Source organism: Liolophura sinensis, chromosome 11, assembly GCF_032854445.1.
Source record: "Liolophura sinensis isolate JHLJ2023 chromosome 11, CUHK_Ljap_v2, whole genome shotgun sequence".
NCBI classification, from domain to species: domain Eukaryota; kingdom Metazoa; phylum Mollusca; class Polyplacophora; order Chitonida; family Chitonidae; genus Liolophura; species Liolophura sinensis.
The window spans coordinates 6,292,247-6,310,673 of record NC_088305.1 but is presented as its reverse complement, the minus strand read 5'-3'; the positions used below and the strand labels follow the sequence as shown (position 1 = coordinate 6,310,673).

The 18,427-nt window shown below is 42.0% G+C and overlaps 1 protein-coding gene across 1 annotated transcript in view; it reads right to left on the bottom strand.

Annotated features, from left to right (window-relative positions):
- Window positions 1–15,426, bottom strand: part of LOC135477642 (BMP and activin membrane-bound inhibitor homolog) — a 37,811-nt gene extending 22,385 nt beyond the window's left edge. The window contains exon 1 of the mRNA XM_064757813.1: window positions 14,439–15,426. Coding sequence (XP_064613883.1) covers window positions 14,439–14,496 — 58 coding nt within the window. The 5' untranslated portion in view covers window positions 14,497–15,426. The remainder of the gene's footprint in view (window positions 1–14,438) is intronic.
- Window positions 15,427–18,427: the final 3,001 nt, after the last annotated feature.

Here is an 18,427-nt window from a genome sequence, read left to right as displayed (position 1 = left end):
GAGAACATGAACGTCCCCACTGACCCTTGTTCAACGTCTGTGAAAATGCGATTACCATATAAAGCACAGCCCGACATTCTAAACTAGAAACTATATAGGCATGTTTATTACAATACTGATGCTTTGATGAATATTTGTATTCACCTGAAAATTATTCACGGACTACAGGTTGGAGATTTGAACTAAATTCCATGCCTACAACATCGACTGTCTTGCATGCATCATTACAAACTGTTGACTGCTTCTCTCTTATACATATTAGCAGGGTTATTTGCAATTCATAGAGCGTTTGTGCATATTCCTTTGGAAACTGGTTTTTACGTTATTTTGAAAACGTTGATTATCGATTTGAACGCCAGTCACGGTTTATGGGTGGCATGCGAATGTCGGACTTGACGCTTTAATTAACAAACGTTCCAGGTCGTTCCATGTCAATAATCGCAAGGCCTGTTCCGAATTAAAGCTTGTCAGCATTTGTCTGAGGTTGAACAATACAGACCGAATAGTTTATATTCCCATACAACCGTGGACCGTAGCTCCCATGTTTACATACAGTATATATGTTGTCAGGCCAGTGTTCGCACAATTTAGTAAAATCAATACAGCAAAACTTCACAAGCCTGCTTTCTTGTCAATTATAATATGTATGGCGCTAGAGTCTGACACGAACAGAAGCTTAAAAATAAACTGGACGCTACTATCTACAGAAGGTTCGTCCTTCCGGTTCCCACAAGCTGCCACTCAACGGCAGATTCCTGGCGTTCATACGCCTGGGAAAACACAAACTCCCCGAGAGAGGGAATTTCTACGGGAGGCCTCGTGCCACAGTTTTCCTGCCCCCTGTCGGCCTCGTTAGAGAGACCAAGTGTTTCACTTCGCTTTCTTTTTAGATTTATTTATTTATTTGATTGAAGTTTTACGCCGTACTCAAGAATATTTCGCTTATACGACGGCGGCCAGCATTATGGTGGGAGAAAACCGGGCAGTGCCCGGGGGAAACCCACGACGATCCGCAGGTTCCTGGAAGACCTTCCCTTACGGTTTTTTTTAGAAGATGTTGGACCTAGGTGTAGAGGCGAAAGCTGACGTAGGTGATGTCGTGTGTGAGTAACATAAGGCCAATTTTGCACTGTCGACTTCAAAACAGATTCAACGTGGGGCTGGCAAAATTTATTTTCAGGTCTTTGATAAACTAGGTCATTTTATGTCGAAATACCTCAGTTCATTAGTTGAGCCGCAGTCGAATTAGAAAGATCTGGATTCCAACTTCCCACCATAAGTCAAAATATACGATCCCATTTGTGTTAGATTTAAACGCCAGTTACGGTTTATGGGTGGCATACGAATGTCGGACTTGACGCTTTAATTAACAAACGTTCCAGGTCGTTCCATGTCAATAATCGCAAGGCCTGTTCCGAATTAAAGCTTGTCAGCATTCTCATACAAACGTGGACCGATGGTTACAAAATCGTGCACGAAAAATCTGTATTGTGGATTCCACAACAGGTTGTTAAGGCTCTCCATCGATCTTATACCAGGCACATTGACAACAACACGCCAAAGGCAAAGGGGGTTTCCCCCCCAAATCAAACAGACTCTGCGGGGCAAAGACGGGAATCTACACCGAGTAAAAACCGACGATGGCTATTGACAGGAACTGGGAATCATGTCTTTTGATACTTTTGCTTCACATTGAATCAATAAAACAAATTTACAGGCTGTATGTTACGGGAGGAGTGCCCGGAAAACGATCAGGAGCCCAATTGAGCAAGAGACTATTGCTAAGTTCACTAGAACACAACGAAAACAGCTTTAAGACTGGGACATAGGTTCGATACAACACATTTACTCTCACAGGAGTTCGATCCATGGCAGATATATTGGACCACCTAACCATCGCATCTTTACTACAGCCTGATACCGGTTGTACTGACAAGACCAGACGACCGTACAGTTCTTTCCGGAATAACTTCTAATTGATTTATTTATTGCTGATCACTAGTACATAAATATCTGTTACGTCGCCGAAATTTACACGTCATCTTCCAACTGACTATAAACATCAAATTTGGGAGTGTCAAAGTACACCTTGTGTGTCGATAATGAAAAAAATATGTCTTGTTCGTATTTTTGCTTGATTGGCTGCTTTATAGACTTTAGTTTCGTCGCTTTGGATTATTGATTGGTTATTTCGGCTGAACAGTCCGTCTGTTGTTTGTTCAAGTAAGCGATGTTAGCGGCACGCAACGTAGCGTGTACCAGGGCATGCATGATGCTGTAGCTACCACGCTGTACTATTTGCAAATTTGTTTCCAGGACCTGTCTACAGCATTTGCACCTGCGACAGTCACCAGGTAATCTTGCATAATGTCGATAATAGATGAATCCTAGCGCAGCTTGCGACCTCGAAAAACAGTAGCATAGAGGCAGGTGAACTATAAGATTATAATAATTTACCGACTATGGGACGTATACCTGGGTGGGGGTGTTGGAGGATTGGGGGTGGGGTGGAGAATGTACATCTGAGAATCCAGGGGAGCAGCTGCAGGATTATCGATCTATTTGATCATGTGTTCTAGGTCCGCGAGGAGAAATTAATCACTAAGGGTTGTAATTAGCTGTGAGGAGAGATGTCAGACGACTGGACCAGACTGCCATGGAAGACGCCTGTACCTTCTCTACACGCACCTGCTGTTAGACACCGAGAAGCTCAAAACAAAAATCTCACTATTCCAAGTGTTATATATGACATTTATATCTCACTCGTTATCCAAACAAAGGCGACGAAGAGACTCGATGGTCATGAGTCCCACAATATAAGTGACTACAGCAAACCAGAATAATAAAAAAACAACAACAGAGCAACAATGACAGTGTGTTAGCGACAGATGACCACACTGTTACCAAGAAATTTAAAATGAAAGTCATAAATATATGTGGAGAATACATTCGTACACCAGCGGTCAATCAGAATAGACGTTGAATGTCAATAATCGCAAGGAGATTCCCAAAACGACATTTAACACAAACCACCAAGGAAATATGAAAGCACATAAAGTAAGACATTAGAACGGAATCATACAAAGAGAAGCAGTCAACAATTTCCAACAGTTGTTGGAAGGACGCAAGGTACGCTCTATATAGGCGAATGAGTGAAATCAGTAAGTCACTCTACTGTTTATGCTACACGACACACTAAAGCGAATGAGTGAAATCAGTAAGTCACTCTACTGTTTATGCTACAAGACACACTAAAGCGAATGAGTGAAATCAGTAAGTCACTCTACTGTTTATGCTACAAGACACACTAAAACGAATGAGTGAAATCAGTAAGTCACTCTATTGTTCATGCTACACAACACACTAAAGCGAATGAGTGAAATCAGTAAGTCACTCTACTGTTTATGCTACACGACACACTAAAGCGAATGAGTGAAATCAGTAAGTCACTCTACTGTTTATGCTACAAGACACACTAAAGCGAATGAGTGAAATCAGTAAGTCACTCTACTGTTTATGCTACAAGACACACTAAAGCGAATGAGTGGAATCAGTAAGTCACTCTACTGTTTATGCTACAAGACACACTAAAGCGAATGAGTGAAATCAGTAAGTCACTCTACTGTTTATGCTACAAGACACACTAAAGCGAATGAGTGAAATCAGTAAGTCACTCTATTGTTCATGCTACACGACACACTAAAGCGAATGAGTGAAATCAGTAAGTCACTCCATTGTTTATGCTACACAACACACTAAAGCGAATGAGTGAAATCAGTAAGTCACTCTACCGTTTATGCTACACGACACACTAAAGCGAATAAGTGAAATCAGTAAGTCACTCTATTGTTTATGCTACACGACACACTAAAGCGATCAAAAATACTTGCGAACTTATTACATATTCATACACACTCTACTCGCCGAGTGGCGTTTTCATAGCTCCTCTCACTGACCTTGCACACACTTTACGCATGAACTTTCGGGTTGCTTCTTGGGAATTTATCAAACAATTTTCGGCCTTCTTTCTAACCGAGCTCCGGGTGTAATAAAAGAAAAAGTGTCTGCTGCCCGAAATGCTAACAGTCGTCTGACATTTCCAAACACGAGCTATCAGGTTCTGCTTGGCCACTTCAAGGGAATAACGACATCTTTATCGCTTATACATTCCCCGGCTCAAAGAATAACTACATGGCGTTTTCATAGCTCCTCTGCCATCGCTAGCAGGCAAATGCCTGCGAGTTGAGGCGCGTCTGTCGGAGCGAGTAAAGGGTAGATACAATATCAGGATCTGTATGGAATTCCGAATCTCCGGGGACTTTTTATCTTTTTCTGGAGGAAATGGTGAGAATTTCTTGGTGGCTTGTTGGCTATGGTATCAGTTCGCAGACTTGTCCAAAACAAGCAAGCCATACAGCAAGGCCTGATCCACCGGGCCGGCGAATCTGTTTCCAGTTGCCCTGAGCAAACAGACTGTATCTATCAGGGCGAAGCATCAGTTACATAAGCGAAGAGTAATGCCTAGACGGTTCACTTCATTTCCCTACTGCGGCTGATGAGGACAATTCGGCTGAAGACAGACTGGGCTGTCAGATACTTAGATTATAATTACATTTGTCATACCAGCGTAATGGGGCGTGGCATAAGACAAACATCTTGCAACATTTTACTACTGTTTTCGCAATCGCTTGATATATCGAGTGAAAGACAGTTTTCTTTTTCTTTCTTTTTTTTTTGGGGGGGGCGCCCACGCACTGCGAGTCACGCAGGCGAAAGGTATGAAATACCGAACAAGACTAACCCTATAGCCCCTACTTGTCAGCAGGTTATATCTGCATTTTTTATCATAGAGGACAATGTAAGACTGTATTTGATCATAACTTTGGCTTGGCTGGGTTGTTCTTTTGAATGTGCATTCTTGACACTGGACAACGCAATATCCCCCGAATGTGTACAACGCAATATCACCCGAATGTGCACAACGCAATATCATCCGAATGTGTATTTAACGTACACGTAGTAAAACGATTCAAGTGTTCCTCCCCGTTTTCATAAGGTACTGAGGTAAACTGACAAGACACCGTATTTTACCGGTTTCGTGTGACCATTTGCTAGCTATCACACTGTCGTCGCTGCTCTGGTCTTACTCTCTCTGATGTACATCTTTAATTACAATGATACTTAAAATAAAACAGTGATATTCAAACCGAAACACCAGTCGCGTTTTTGGGTGTTAGGCATATCCATTTTTCGTGGTTCTCTACGACTGAATGTTCGAAAATGACCCCACGCTGTTCTGAGATAGTCCGACCAGCCTCAGCTTCCCACACTGGTTGTCCTCAGATGAACGAGCCTTGGCGGAGAACTGAGCCTAGAGTCTAAATAAAAGTGATATGGCAGATCAACTCCGATAAAATTTAGGGTAGCCCCGTGGCTCCGGGTCTAAAATAGCACAAACTGCCTGTCAAGGGAAGGGCGAGACGAGGTCGGAGGGAGAGAGCTGGTCTAGAATTCGGATGTCAGAACGGCTTAGCGATGCAAGTTCATGGATTCTCTCTACATTAAAGAAGGCTTCATCAAATAAATAGCAGATCAGCGATCAGAATACAAACGGACGCTCGGGTCTGCTCGGAGCCTGCTGCCGATAGGTGGCGCGCCGGGTGATGTGTCGTCTGCTCTCTTCAGTAATTATGGTCGCCTGTTTCAATCAGTTTATTTCCAGTAAGTACACTGTCCAATCGATCTGACCGAGGTCTAAGCTGGGCCAAATTGTAGCCAGTTAGGCAGACAGGCCACAGTTTTAACCGACAAACGCCGCCAATCCAAACCACTTGGCAGGTTCTAGCTAACAATCAGGAATTATATTAAATGCTACATTCGTGCTATATCTCGCCTGCTCGGTACCAAACCTTGGGGCACTCCATTACAGATCCCATTCACAACACAGACTGATTTCCTGAGGACGGGGACGTAGTATTCTACCGCGTACCCTACACTCGACATCGCGGATCGCGCCCGTCCACGCTAACACTCCAGTCTAGACGCCCGGAGACAGGCTCACAGGTGGATGCTTTAGTAACGTACACCTTAAATTCTACTGTATACAGAGATACGGTAGAACTCTAGTTTCTACTTCTAGTGATGGAATCGCAGCGGCCGAATTACAGATAGGAAGTCTAGTCATCTCCACCAGATACAAAGTTAAGTCTGGGGCAAAATGCTCAGAAAACAAACTTGAAAATCACTCTTGTCGGCCAATAAAGAATGGCGAGGTTCATATATAGAGGCCTACACTCCCGTACTGTTCAAGAAGCCTCATTCCCACACCCACAGGCGTGTTCATAACGCAATTGATGTCAGACTTGTTGTAGTGGGCGTCCTTGCTAGGTTGTAAAGCGATATGACCATCACATCGAAATGATGCACATAATGTGTTGTGCTTCGTTATACTAACATTATATTCAACCTGAAACATGAAACACTTTTTACGCATATTCGCCATAATATACAACTTTCACTCAATCGCTATTACCTTTTCCCAGTCCTACCTATTTAGCAGACAACAGAAGGTTGTTGTTGAAGAAGAAATGTCTGATGCCATGGATATTAAGGCCGGAGTCCCGCAAGTCTCCATATTGTGACTTTTACGATTTATTCTATATGTAAATGATCTTTCATTATTTATAAATGACGGTTGCGATTCTACTGACAACTTTGCTGATGACACCACGATATACTGATCCCCAGGCAATGTGTTTGCCATTGAGACCCACATAAACAGCTGTATGGATTGCATTAAAGACTACTGCAACAAAAACCTCATTTATCCCCCAAAATCTAAATACATGATACTGGGCTCCAGGCAACGGCTGCAGTTAATCAAACATGTTTCTTTCTCTGTTACGCTTGATGAAAGTAAACTCGAACGAGTCAGTAATGTTAAACTGCTTGGTATTTATATTGATGAACATCCTTCATTGGAACACACAAATCAAAAATGTGTGTAAAAAGACTTCTAAATTGTTAGGGATTCTACAAAGGAATAGACTTATTCTAAATCAATAAATATATTCTTCTTCATTTTGATTATTGCTGTTCAGTATGGGGAAACTTCAATCAAAAATAGAGAAAGGATAGTCAAGCCACCGAAATGAGCTGCTTGTTTAGTTCTACAAGAATGCATCAACACATCCGGAAGAGCTTTACTTTTATTTTGATAATAGGGTAAACTACAAAATTCTTTGTATCACCTATACAGCATTACATAATCTCTGTCCATGCTATATTAAACAGCTTTTCCCTTCAAACAAAGAGCTGCACTGAGATCAACACAACACAATATCTAACTCCATAAAGCAAGGAACAAATTACAGGACGGAAAGTTTTACACATATACGCATCAAACTATGGAACTTCCTCCCTGTCCACGTAAAGATTCCCCTTCTCTATCAAGCTTTCATCACGCTACTTAAAATCACAGTTATAGTCAGATAACGAATGAAATGTACATACATGTAAGCCTTCACTGTATCAACCATCTAGATAAAATCTCTCTTTACTTGCTCAGAATCTAAATGTGAGACGTTAAAACCGAAAATGCATTTTTTTCTCCCTTCATAAAACCAAACAGGGGATGGGAAACGGGCCATTTCCCACTCACTTGGTTTGTTCTTTGTACATAAGTGTAGTGGGTTCCACCGGTCAGTAGGGGGAGGAGGTAGGAAGGGGTCGGTAAAGGGCCATATCCCACTACCTAACTTCTCTTGCTGGTTGGGACAGTTGTAAGGAAAGCACTATTGGTTGTGTTGTTGCTTTTTGCATGTATGAATGTATATAGTTTCTCTTTTAAAACTTCATGGCGCTTTACTTTCTTTTATACATAATGATGTATTTTTGGATTGGACTCTGAAGTACATGTTTACAATATATTTGTTTTCTCCGTAAAGGTCTTGGGGAAGAACAGTTTCATTGTAAATTGACCGAGCTACCTTCGATAAACAAAGATGTTATTATTACAATCCTCAACTGCTGAGATTACGTGTAGTTCTGGAGCTTAAGTAATGAGCAACGGCTTAAAAGCTTAAACCTGAAAAGCAACATCTGATTTTTTGTATTTTATTTTTTCATACTCCTTCTGTCTTTCACCTATAAAACAGCACGACTCACCTGCGCAGGTAAGCTTTAATTGTCCCGCGGGCATGTAAGAAAACCCAGCATGCTACAGATGCAAGATCAGCAGAACGGCGTTAGACTGGATTAGGCCGCACAGGCCTACATATAAAATTATTTGTAGCCTGTATAAATAGGAGCTGGAATACGCTGTATAGACATGGGAGTAGGCTGTTTTGAAATAGGCTGGTGTAGGCTGTATGGATGTAGACTGGTATATATATATACTGGTATATATATATATATATATATATATATATATATATATATATATATATATATCTGTTAGAGAAGGCTGCATAGATATTGGCAGAAGTAGGCTGTATAGGTATCGGCAGTAAAAGGCTGCATGGATATCGACTGGTGTAGGCCGAAGAGATATCGGCAGGAGTAGGATGTATCCAAATCGGCAGGAGTAGACTGCAGGGATATCAGCAAAAGTGCGCTGTAGAGATATCGGGGGGTGGGGGGAGTAGTCAGAACACGCTGCACAGATATAAAGCTATCTGCATGTTGACTTTTGAGCAGCTATTTTCTTCGTTTACTAACAGGGCTTGGTCCAGCAGTCAGCACTGTGTGCCGGGTCGCAGACAACATCAACACAGGGATGTGGCGTATGCATACCCAGGGTGGTCTGTGAGGCCCTTTGCCTGCATAGCCCTCTCTTCCACGTACACTATACATGCACCACGGCATGACAGGGATGCGCGGCCTTGGGACTGTTGAAGGACCAGATTCCGAGGTTGCGCTGGCGTACAGGCGGTAGGCCAGGCTTACGAGGCAGGGGACCAGTTAAGCAAACGGGGACCAGATAGTCGAAATACCACAGATGCTTTACGGGAAATATAAGACTCGCTTTCCAGCCATGTTTTGTAATTCACATGTACTATGTAAATTTATACAGGATCGTCTTGCCCGGCGGAGAGTGGAGTGGTGCACACTGGCCAGAATGGGTGGAGAGCAGGGAGTGAGCTGAGGGACACAGGGGAGGAGGCATTAGGGTCAGAGAGTCAAAATCGGATCATTATTGGTAAAGCCTTCTATTCTACAAGGCACTGCCCGGACGTCACATGGATTTAAGTCTTGTCAAAGTCAAATAAGCCCGGCACAAATTAGCTAGTCTACCTAAGCAAGTCTCCGCTTCCGAATGACATTCATGACAGCTTTCTTCTTTCAACTTAAATGACTTATTTCAGTGCACTGTAAACCATGTAGGTCTATAGTTACATAAATTACCCATTTCAACCTTCTGTAATGTCTTTGTGTATGGAGCTTGCGTACCGTTAACCCGATGGTGGTTTCCACGCCATACGCTCTACCGTACTGCAGAGATTTCTCAACATTTTAGCGCACCACACACTCTGTGGTGTTGCTTGTAAAATTCTATACGCTGTACCGTATTGTTTACCATAACAGCTACATGACTACTACTTCACATGATCTACTGCACTGCCTACAGATAATACCAAGACGTCTCAATATCTACCGCTCCATACGCTCTACCAATGTTGCCTACACACCTACACGTATCTACTACTCCATACGCTGTACAGTACTGACTACACACCTACACGTATCTACTATTCCATACGCTCTACCTTATTGCCTACACACCTACACGTATCTACTACTCCATACGCTTTAGCGTATTGCCTACACTCCTACGCGTATCTACTACTCCATACGGTCTACCGTATTGCATAAATACCTACATGTATCTACTACTCCATACGCTCTACCGTATCGTCTACACACCTAAACATATCTACATACAGGTCGATACGGTTTGTACAGCCACGAAGGGTTTGTTTGAATGACCCGTCTCATCCCTGACTTTAAAATGTCAATCCGACAGTCTTTTCCTTTCTTAAGCTTACTTTGTCAGAGTTTAATGCTCAAATCGAGGACATCCCCCCCGTCGGTCTATTGGACTAGCTTCGATTTCCCAGGGACCCGCAATGCGTAAATATTGTAGTTGCAGAGCAGAGTTTGGGCAAACTTTTCGTGGTCGGGCTTCAATATGCCGTGTGTTATCAACGCGGGCTAAGGCTGGTCGCATTAAACACGAAAGCCATAGCCTCATGTTAGAATTTCTCCCCAAACCTCTTGTTTACATTTCTACAATAAAACAATTATATTTGACAGTTTTAATCCTCAACGTAGCCTATAACTGTTTAGCGAGAAACGCGTGCCGGCTATAAAAAGAAACACCTATAGAGAAGGAAAACCTCCAAAGAGAAACCGGAAGTGTGTGCGTAGGTGTATAGACAGAATCCAAACTCTCCATTCATGCAAAAGACTAACGCCTTACTGTAATGTAAACCGGAAGTTCCTTGATTTATTAAAGCTAATCTACTAAATCAATCAATCAATTCTGTGTAAAATACAATAGTAAGTCACTCAGGAAATGACCATCTCAATGAAATTCGAAAATCCCTAGGTACCTGAGCACACCAAAAACAAATACTTTATCTTAAATTTATAAAATTATTTGCCTTCGCTGTTGTTTTATGCTTCAAGCGTTGCAATATTTATAAATATCACGTTTAATGATAGGGGATATCTCACAAAGAAAGGTGTTACAGTTCACGCACACGGAGAGTGGGATATGGAGTTCTCTTCATCGAGCGTCGTTTAACAGGTCCATTTCACGACGCATCCTTCATTTAATATAGCGAGAAGAACGTTAACCGGCAGGTGTTTTAGCTGCCATCATCGAATCCCCTTCCACTGCTCTCTCTCGGGTCCGCGCACTTACACTGATTGCAGCACAGCGGGTCGGGAAGAGAGTGGGATCAAGTGAGGCTCTTGAACTAAAAACTATAATGCTTTCTTGATGAGATAGATAGGCTCTTCAAGAAAAAAAAGGACTCGACCGTAACCCAAGCTTCCTTCGTTCCACTTGTTACTGACAACATCAATGTTACAAATTAAAATTTTGTCATGGCAAATCACGAAGAGTATCGCTGTAGAAATTATATTTTACGTGTTATTTGTTTGTTTATATGATTGGGACTAAAGCAGATTCTCTGATGACAGTTTGATGACACCTCTGCGTCCTTGTATATTTAGTGTGCTGTCCTTTTTGAAAGCAATTTCCAAACTAATTGGTGGCATTTCGTACATGCGTCGTTAAAAACGAACTGATTGTTTGACTTAGGGATTGATTCGGGGAATGGAATCATTATCACCATTCACAATATCTGTACATTTTTATCGCGCAACAAAATCGCATTTACAGCTATCTCATTTTCACAGAAATACGGTTGACACAAATTGAACGTCAACATCTAATGCAATTAGTGCACTAACCATTGCCTCATAAATTGATTAAATAATTAAATAATTAATTCATTCATTCATTCATGTCTCCAATTATGCAAAGCCACATATCATGCCAGATTCAATCAGTCGGTGGCGTCATTGCCGTGTGTAACGCATATACACGTCAGTCTTAGTTCTGATGTCAATTTCACGGCAAGAGCATGACCCTCATTCGGTTATAACCAGAGAAAATCCTTGCACGATAACTTATGTCAGCTCCACCGAACAGTTGAAGCACTGTGACGAAATGTATCGTCAGTTGTCAAAACAGGTTCGCAGACAACCGACGGGAAAGGATGCGTGGGGTGGGGTGAGTGGGGGATTAACATAATGTCTAAGTGGAGTGAAATTGACAGTTAGGCTCATAATTTGTCAGACTCATAATTTGCACCTTGGGGACGTAATGTTCGTAAGCACATTGGGGTGTGAAATTTGATTGCGATGGGCATAATTATAAGACTGATTTACCAGAAAATCTGGACGGACAGACTTGAACAGCGAATTTTTTTAGACTACTACACGATAAATAACCTAATTATCTCATATTTCAATACATATGAAAGGTCAAGGTCAATTTAATATGGGGTCTATTTACAAGTGACATGTCATCAAGAACTGTACTGTTCTTCTGTTATCTCTGACTGGTGTCTTTATCACAAAAACTGGCATGTAAATCCCATCCCCGTCTCTAAATTATGTGTAAACTTATGCTAAAAAAAAAACAACTAAAGGCCCACAATTATAGCCTTTAATTTTCAAGTAGACTATAACTACATTATGAACAATGCTTGTCAGGTATGTAATACAGCAGGGTGACTATATATTTTGATGGGGTGTTAAACTTTCTGCCTATAGGTCTGTACAGATATATACTTCAAAATTAACCAATGGCTAAGCTGAACAAATATACATATTTACAGCGATCATACAGGGACAGCATGATATGAATACAAACCGTCAGTAAATGACTTCTCCATAAAAAAGAGCTTACATTTCCATAATCTTATTGCACAATGAATTCGAGTTATCGATACATGCCATTTGTGTATATTTCCATTGTCGGGCAATGATTTGAATTAACGAGTGTCTGATTGAATGATTGACCTCTTGGTTGATTTCTATCCATTAACTTTACTAGTATGACAGTCTTAGCAAACTTATTGCCAGACGCATGCGCTCCACAACATCTGTCGTATACAGTTCAAATCAACGTCAGGTGCACGCTATGAGATACAATACTACACGCGAACAATCGCTCCTATGTTGAGTTTCCATTGTAGGCCTACCATAGTTTGAAACGATTCCGTGTATATACCAAATGGCCTCGCCTTTCACATAAATATTGTTTTCAAGATTCAATATCAGATAAACCAAAATGCACTTCTTCTATGCATCATACAGCAAGCGTGCAAAACCAATGACAGTGGTACTGGAAGGTCCGTACAATATAGGATGTATACAATAGAGTCGTTTACATCAGAGAAAAGACTCCCGTGATGTTGAAAGTTTATGACCGGATAAGCTCTTCATACATGACAAATAATATTTAGGCCAGTTTTAAAACCAGAAACTTCAAAGCCAGAGTGTCTGTGTGGGTGCGTATAGATTCCATACCGTGATATATCATATCATATTGCAGGCTTCGCCAAATGTTGTTGATAGCTGAAATTGCCCAGTCACATGTACTGCAACACGTTAGAGCAGTTTTAACACTGGTATATCTGATCTGGTACAAAATAATGCACTGTATACCACGATACATGATTCAGCATATTTAAACTATATATACATAAGTTCTGCGGTATTTGGATAAAGCATCGCTGTATCACCGTGTCTACACAACAGAAATAGTTCTTCCGTTGTACAGCAATCGTATACAAACGTATCATTGTAACCTATATAGGCAATTCGTCGATGAACAACAATCACTGCATCAGATTGATTATTTCGGTGGTTTTTGATCTTTGATGGGCAAATCAAATCATTGTGAAAGGTATATAATTCTGTTATTTACCACAATCGCTAGATATGACACTGATTATTCCGTTCAAGTACAACACTATCTCCGGTTGTGCGCACTTAATAGATACATTACAACCGGTATAACGAAACATTCGTTCCCCACTGTACACAGGACATATCGTTCTTCATAATACTTAATACATGTACGTTTTCGGGGTCCATGTTAATTTATTGTCTCTAAACCATACGTTTTTGACTTAATTTAATAAGTAATATATCATAGCTTCGTTGTGTGTAACAAAATACAATAGAAAACGCGAACTTTCTTTTGACTTTAAAATCTAACATTTTCCACCACAAATGGTTAAATATTTCAACTAACAAGAGCAAGCCTCCAGGACAATAAGATATCCTTTGTACAACACACATAAATGCTATAAATGCAAAATGTTTACAACGGAGTTGTAGTTTGGCAACAGCATGTTCTGTAACATGCTACGTGCTTTGTTTTGGGGAACACTTGTTGCAACCCCACAAAACTAGTGTACAACACGACATATATATATCATATACACTTAACATGCAAAGCAAAGTAAGATGACTTGGAATATGTTACGTTACTTTAACAAAAACTTGTTGCAAACTGAAACATTTCTAAGTAATGATGTATAGCACGTAATTCTCTTAATATTCAGTTATGTATAGTACAGTGGTATGACCCGATACATGTAGCGTTTTTTTAAAACACTTGTTGCAAACTCAAAACTGGTCGGCAATATAATACACTTAACATCCACAGTAATGTACCGTTAAGTGAAGTTAAGTAATGAAAACAAAATTGGGTTTCTCACAGGCTCTGCCCAGTTTCCTCCCAACATAATGGTGGTCGCCTTCGTATAAGTGAAATATTCTTGAGTAAAACACGAATCATATAAATAAATAAATAAATAAATAAATAAATATAAACAGAACTGTACGCTTACCCAGCACATACACAGCACAGTGGACGAGGGCAAAGAAAATCCCTAATGGTGGCTCCATTGGATTACTGTGTATCAATTCCCACTTAAGTTGGCATTATAAGCTGGGCCACTGATCGCTTGTTAAAACACCTGTCACAGCACGGTAATACGGCTGCCAGCTTCCACCCACGGCTGCTGCGGGACTCCGGCTGGCGTCTCAGGTAAATTCCCCGTGCTGCTCCCGCAGTCCGGCTGGAGTCCGGCTGTCAGTCGATAATCGTGAACTTCTACAGCCAGCGCAGATATGAATGACCGCTTTTTCACTTCTAGGCTATTGTAGCCTTCTTACCCATGGGTAACTCATATGTACTCCTATCTTGTACTCGAGAGTAGAAAAACAACGTGTCTCAAGTAGTTAAAAAAGCCTTCCCCAGTCGCCAGAAAAACTATTAAACACTGTAAATTATCTGACTCTGGCAAGCTAGGGGATCTGAACGACGAGACGGGCTCGTAGAGCCGCGCTCACGGGCCTTACCGCCAAGCGAGCAGCCGCTGACCTAGTCTAAGAGGCGAGCGTGGTTTCTGCGTACACGGCCCGCTGTACCATGGCCTCATATAAACACAGCCTTAACACAGGCCGTGCCGCTCGATAACTCCGCTTCTGTCTCTGCTATCACAGCCAACACTGCTATCTAACCCACAAAACTCCACAGTTTCCTCTGGCCTGTCCCAAGCTAACTTAGATCCGCCGCTTTAAATGCACAGTCAAAAACCAGTCCACAGTCTTTGAAGATGGAAGTTTCTCACGGTACTATGGCCGGCCAGTGTATGCGGAAAACAGCCCTCTCAGTACGGGACAAACGTCTCCAAGTTTCGTCAAGTTGTCCCTTCCTCTTTCAACTAACCGGAGAGTTTTGTTTCCCGAGCACAATTGTAAAAATCCACAAAAGTAGCCCGTTGTTGTCTGGATACCTATGTGAAGACACTTTTCCATGTACGGGTTAAAACTAGCCCCCACTTCGAGAGCCAGTCAGGCTCATTTCTCGGCACAGCGTGCACGCGGCTCAGTTTGTGGACGGTTCAGATGGAGGGGGCGTGGCGATGGGCGGGGCGTTTACTCAAACTGTTATTAGTGCCTGTGCAAGCGTCGGCGCCGTGCAGTCGGCCGGGTTAGAGATAGCGCGCGGAGCACTGTCAAACTCAATGTAAAGCCCGAGTCGCTTGTTAGGCTGATCCAGACGATCGTACAGCGATTACCAGCTCTCATAAAAGTTTTAAGTCGCATTCTGCGTTCTCTAAGCATATGGCTGCTGCCTTCGTACTTGCCCTGTTCGCTGTTACCCAGTATATCTATCACTCTACTGATCTGTGTTTGTTTGGGCTATGCGAATATGTACCAGCCCCTGCTCCATTTCACCCGGCTTTATCACAGCTCTATCTATCGCGTTAACTTTTGCCCTGTTGAAACGTACGTCAAACGCTATCATATTCAGAAATATTGATATTAATAATTGGGCAAATAAATATCAATTAACCGTCCCCAGTCGGGTATATTTTCAGCCCGGGTTTGAGAATAAAAAAAGAGAATGACGTGAAATGTATTAGATCACTCCAAGCCTGTCAGCACAGCACTGTCCTCTTTGATTCTAATATACGATGAAGTTCGATAATGTTACTCACAGCCGTTTGGTAATTTACATCCGCAAAATGCTCTTAAAGGCCTTCTATTTGTACCAACAGTCTATAAATAATATGAACATCAAACAATGTCAAACTTGTCTTCAATGACAACAAAGACTAACGGTTCAATTTTAGAAACGGGGCCCTGATAGCATAGTTGGTAGAACGTTCACTTCGCGAGGCGGTATATCTAGCGTCAGTCCTGGGCCGGGTCACACCTGAGACCTTAAAAGAGGTAGTTGTAACTTCTTTGCTTGGCGTTTAGCATGAAGGGGGCAGTGGCTGACCCGTATCAGTATAACGGATCGGATGGTGCAGCTTGCTTGCCTTCCGTAAGTCGTCTCAGTGGAGCAGCACTAGATAAAAGAGCAGTGAAAATCCGTCCTGCAATTAGGAGGCACATTACACGCGCTCTGAGGACTCCTTCGTCGGCAAAAAAAAATTGTTAAGTATGATGTTAGAGACCAAGCACTCACTCACTCATTCAGTACTAGAGTAATTTCTGACTGTGTGAGTACTTGCATAGTCAGGAGTTCGAAATCAAAAGTACATCATGACAGAGGGGAATGTCTACTCTAGGGATGTCCGCAGCACATGATGGCACAGGACAATGTCTAATGTGCGGAAATCCACAGCACATGATGACACAGGTGCATGTCTACTGCAGGGATAGCCACATGATGCCACAGGTGCATGTCTACTGTGGGGATACCCGCAGTACATGATGGCACAGGACAATGTCTAATGTACGGATATCCACAGCACATGATGACACAGGCGCATGTCTACTGCAGGGATAGCCACATGATGCCACAGGTGCATGTCTACTGTGGGGATACCCGCAGTACATGATGGCACAGGACAATGTCTAATGTACGGATATCCACAGCACATGATGACACAGGCGCATGTCTACTGCAGGGATAGCCACATGATGCCACAGGTGCATGTCTACTGTGGGGATACCCGCAGTACATGATGACACAGGACAATGTCTAATGTACGGATATCCACAGCACATGGTGTCACAGGGGAATGTCTACTGAGGGATAGCAACAGCACATGATGTTACAGGGGTTACCCACAATATATGATGATGACACAGCGGAATGCCTACTGTGGAAATAGACATGTCGCATGATAATGGTAAAGGAGAATGTCTCGTGTAGGGATATCAACAACACATGGGGGCACAGTAAATGTCTACTGTGGGGATATCCACAGCACATGATGACAAGGAAATGTCTGCTGTGGGGATAGCCACAGCATATGATGACGGCATGTCGCATAGGGAATGTCTAATATGGGGATATCCTCAGCACATGATGGCGTAGGAAGTGTCTACTGCAGGGATATCCACAGCATATGAAGGCAAAGGGAATGTCTACTATGGAGACAGTCACAGGAGATGAAGGCACAGAGAATGTCTACTGCAGTGATATCCACAGTACACGAAGGCACAGGGAATGTCTACTGTAGAGGTATTCAATACAGCAACTGTCCTAAAGCACGGCCGCGCCTAGTCTTGATGAAAACCTTGGTGATCTCGATAGTGAAATGCTGATTAGGTTTGATGGACCAATTAAAAGTGTTAAAGCGTTGTGAGAATCTGGGCATTTATTCCTCAGAAAAAAACTGTAAAGAAAGAAGCTTCATTCTATACCTACCTTCTACCTACTTTAACGTTTTTTTTTTTTATTTTTTTTTTTATCTCTGATAGCATTAAGTTGCATGTTTATGAGGTGGAGTATGAACTTAGCAGCTTTCCGCACACCCCTCAGGGGCGAGGTGGTATGTCAGAAATCTTCTACGTCTATATTTATTAAGCGTCTCAAGGCTTAAGTCAAAAATTCAATAAAATTGTTTTGCTCTATGAAGATTAAAATTTGTACTCTGAAGAATAATGTTTTAACCAAAATTTGAGTTCTTCCCTGTTCTGAATTTAGCTCTTTAAGTGCTAACAATTTATGATTCAAGTCTTAAGTTCCTTGATAAACAGGTGTCCTGGACGTTATGAAGTTGACTTTTCATGGGGAAAAGTGTGAATCCGTCCTGGACGTTATGAAGTTGGCTTTTCGTGGGCAACGTCTAACACACGAGGGCAGTCGAGCAGATAACATTACAGCATCGGGGAGGTCTCGTACCCAGGCTGCATAATTACCTCAATTACACTGCTGTTCTCCACATTAAATATTTATAGTTTGTCAGAAAATGTAGGCAAGAGCTACGTTTCGGTCTGCCCTGCATGCCGAGGAGCAAATGAAGGTATGTCCCAGAGGGTGACAGTCGCTGTCAAGATTGTCTGCGCCCAACACTCCTTTTACACTATT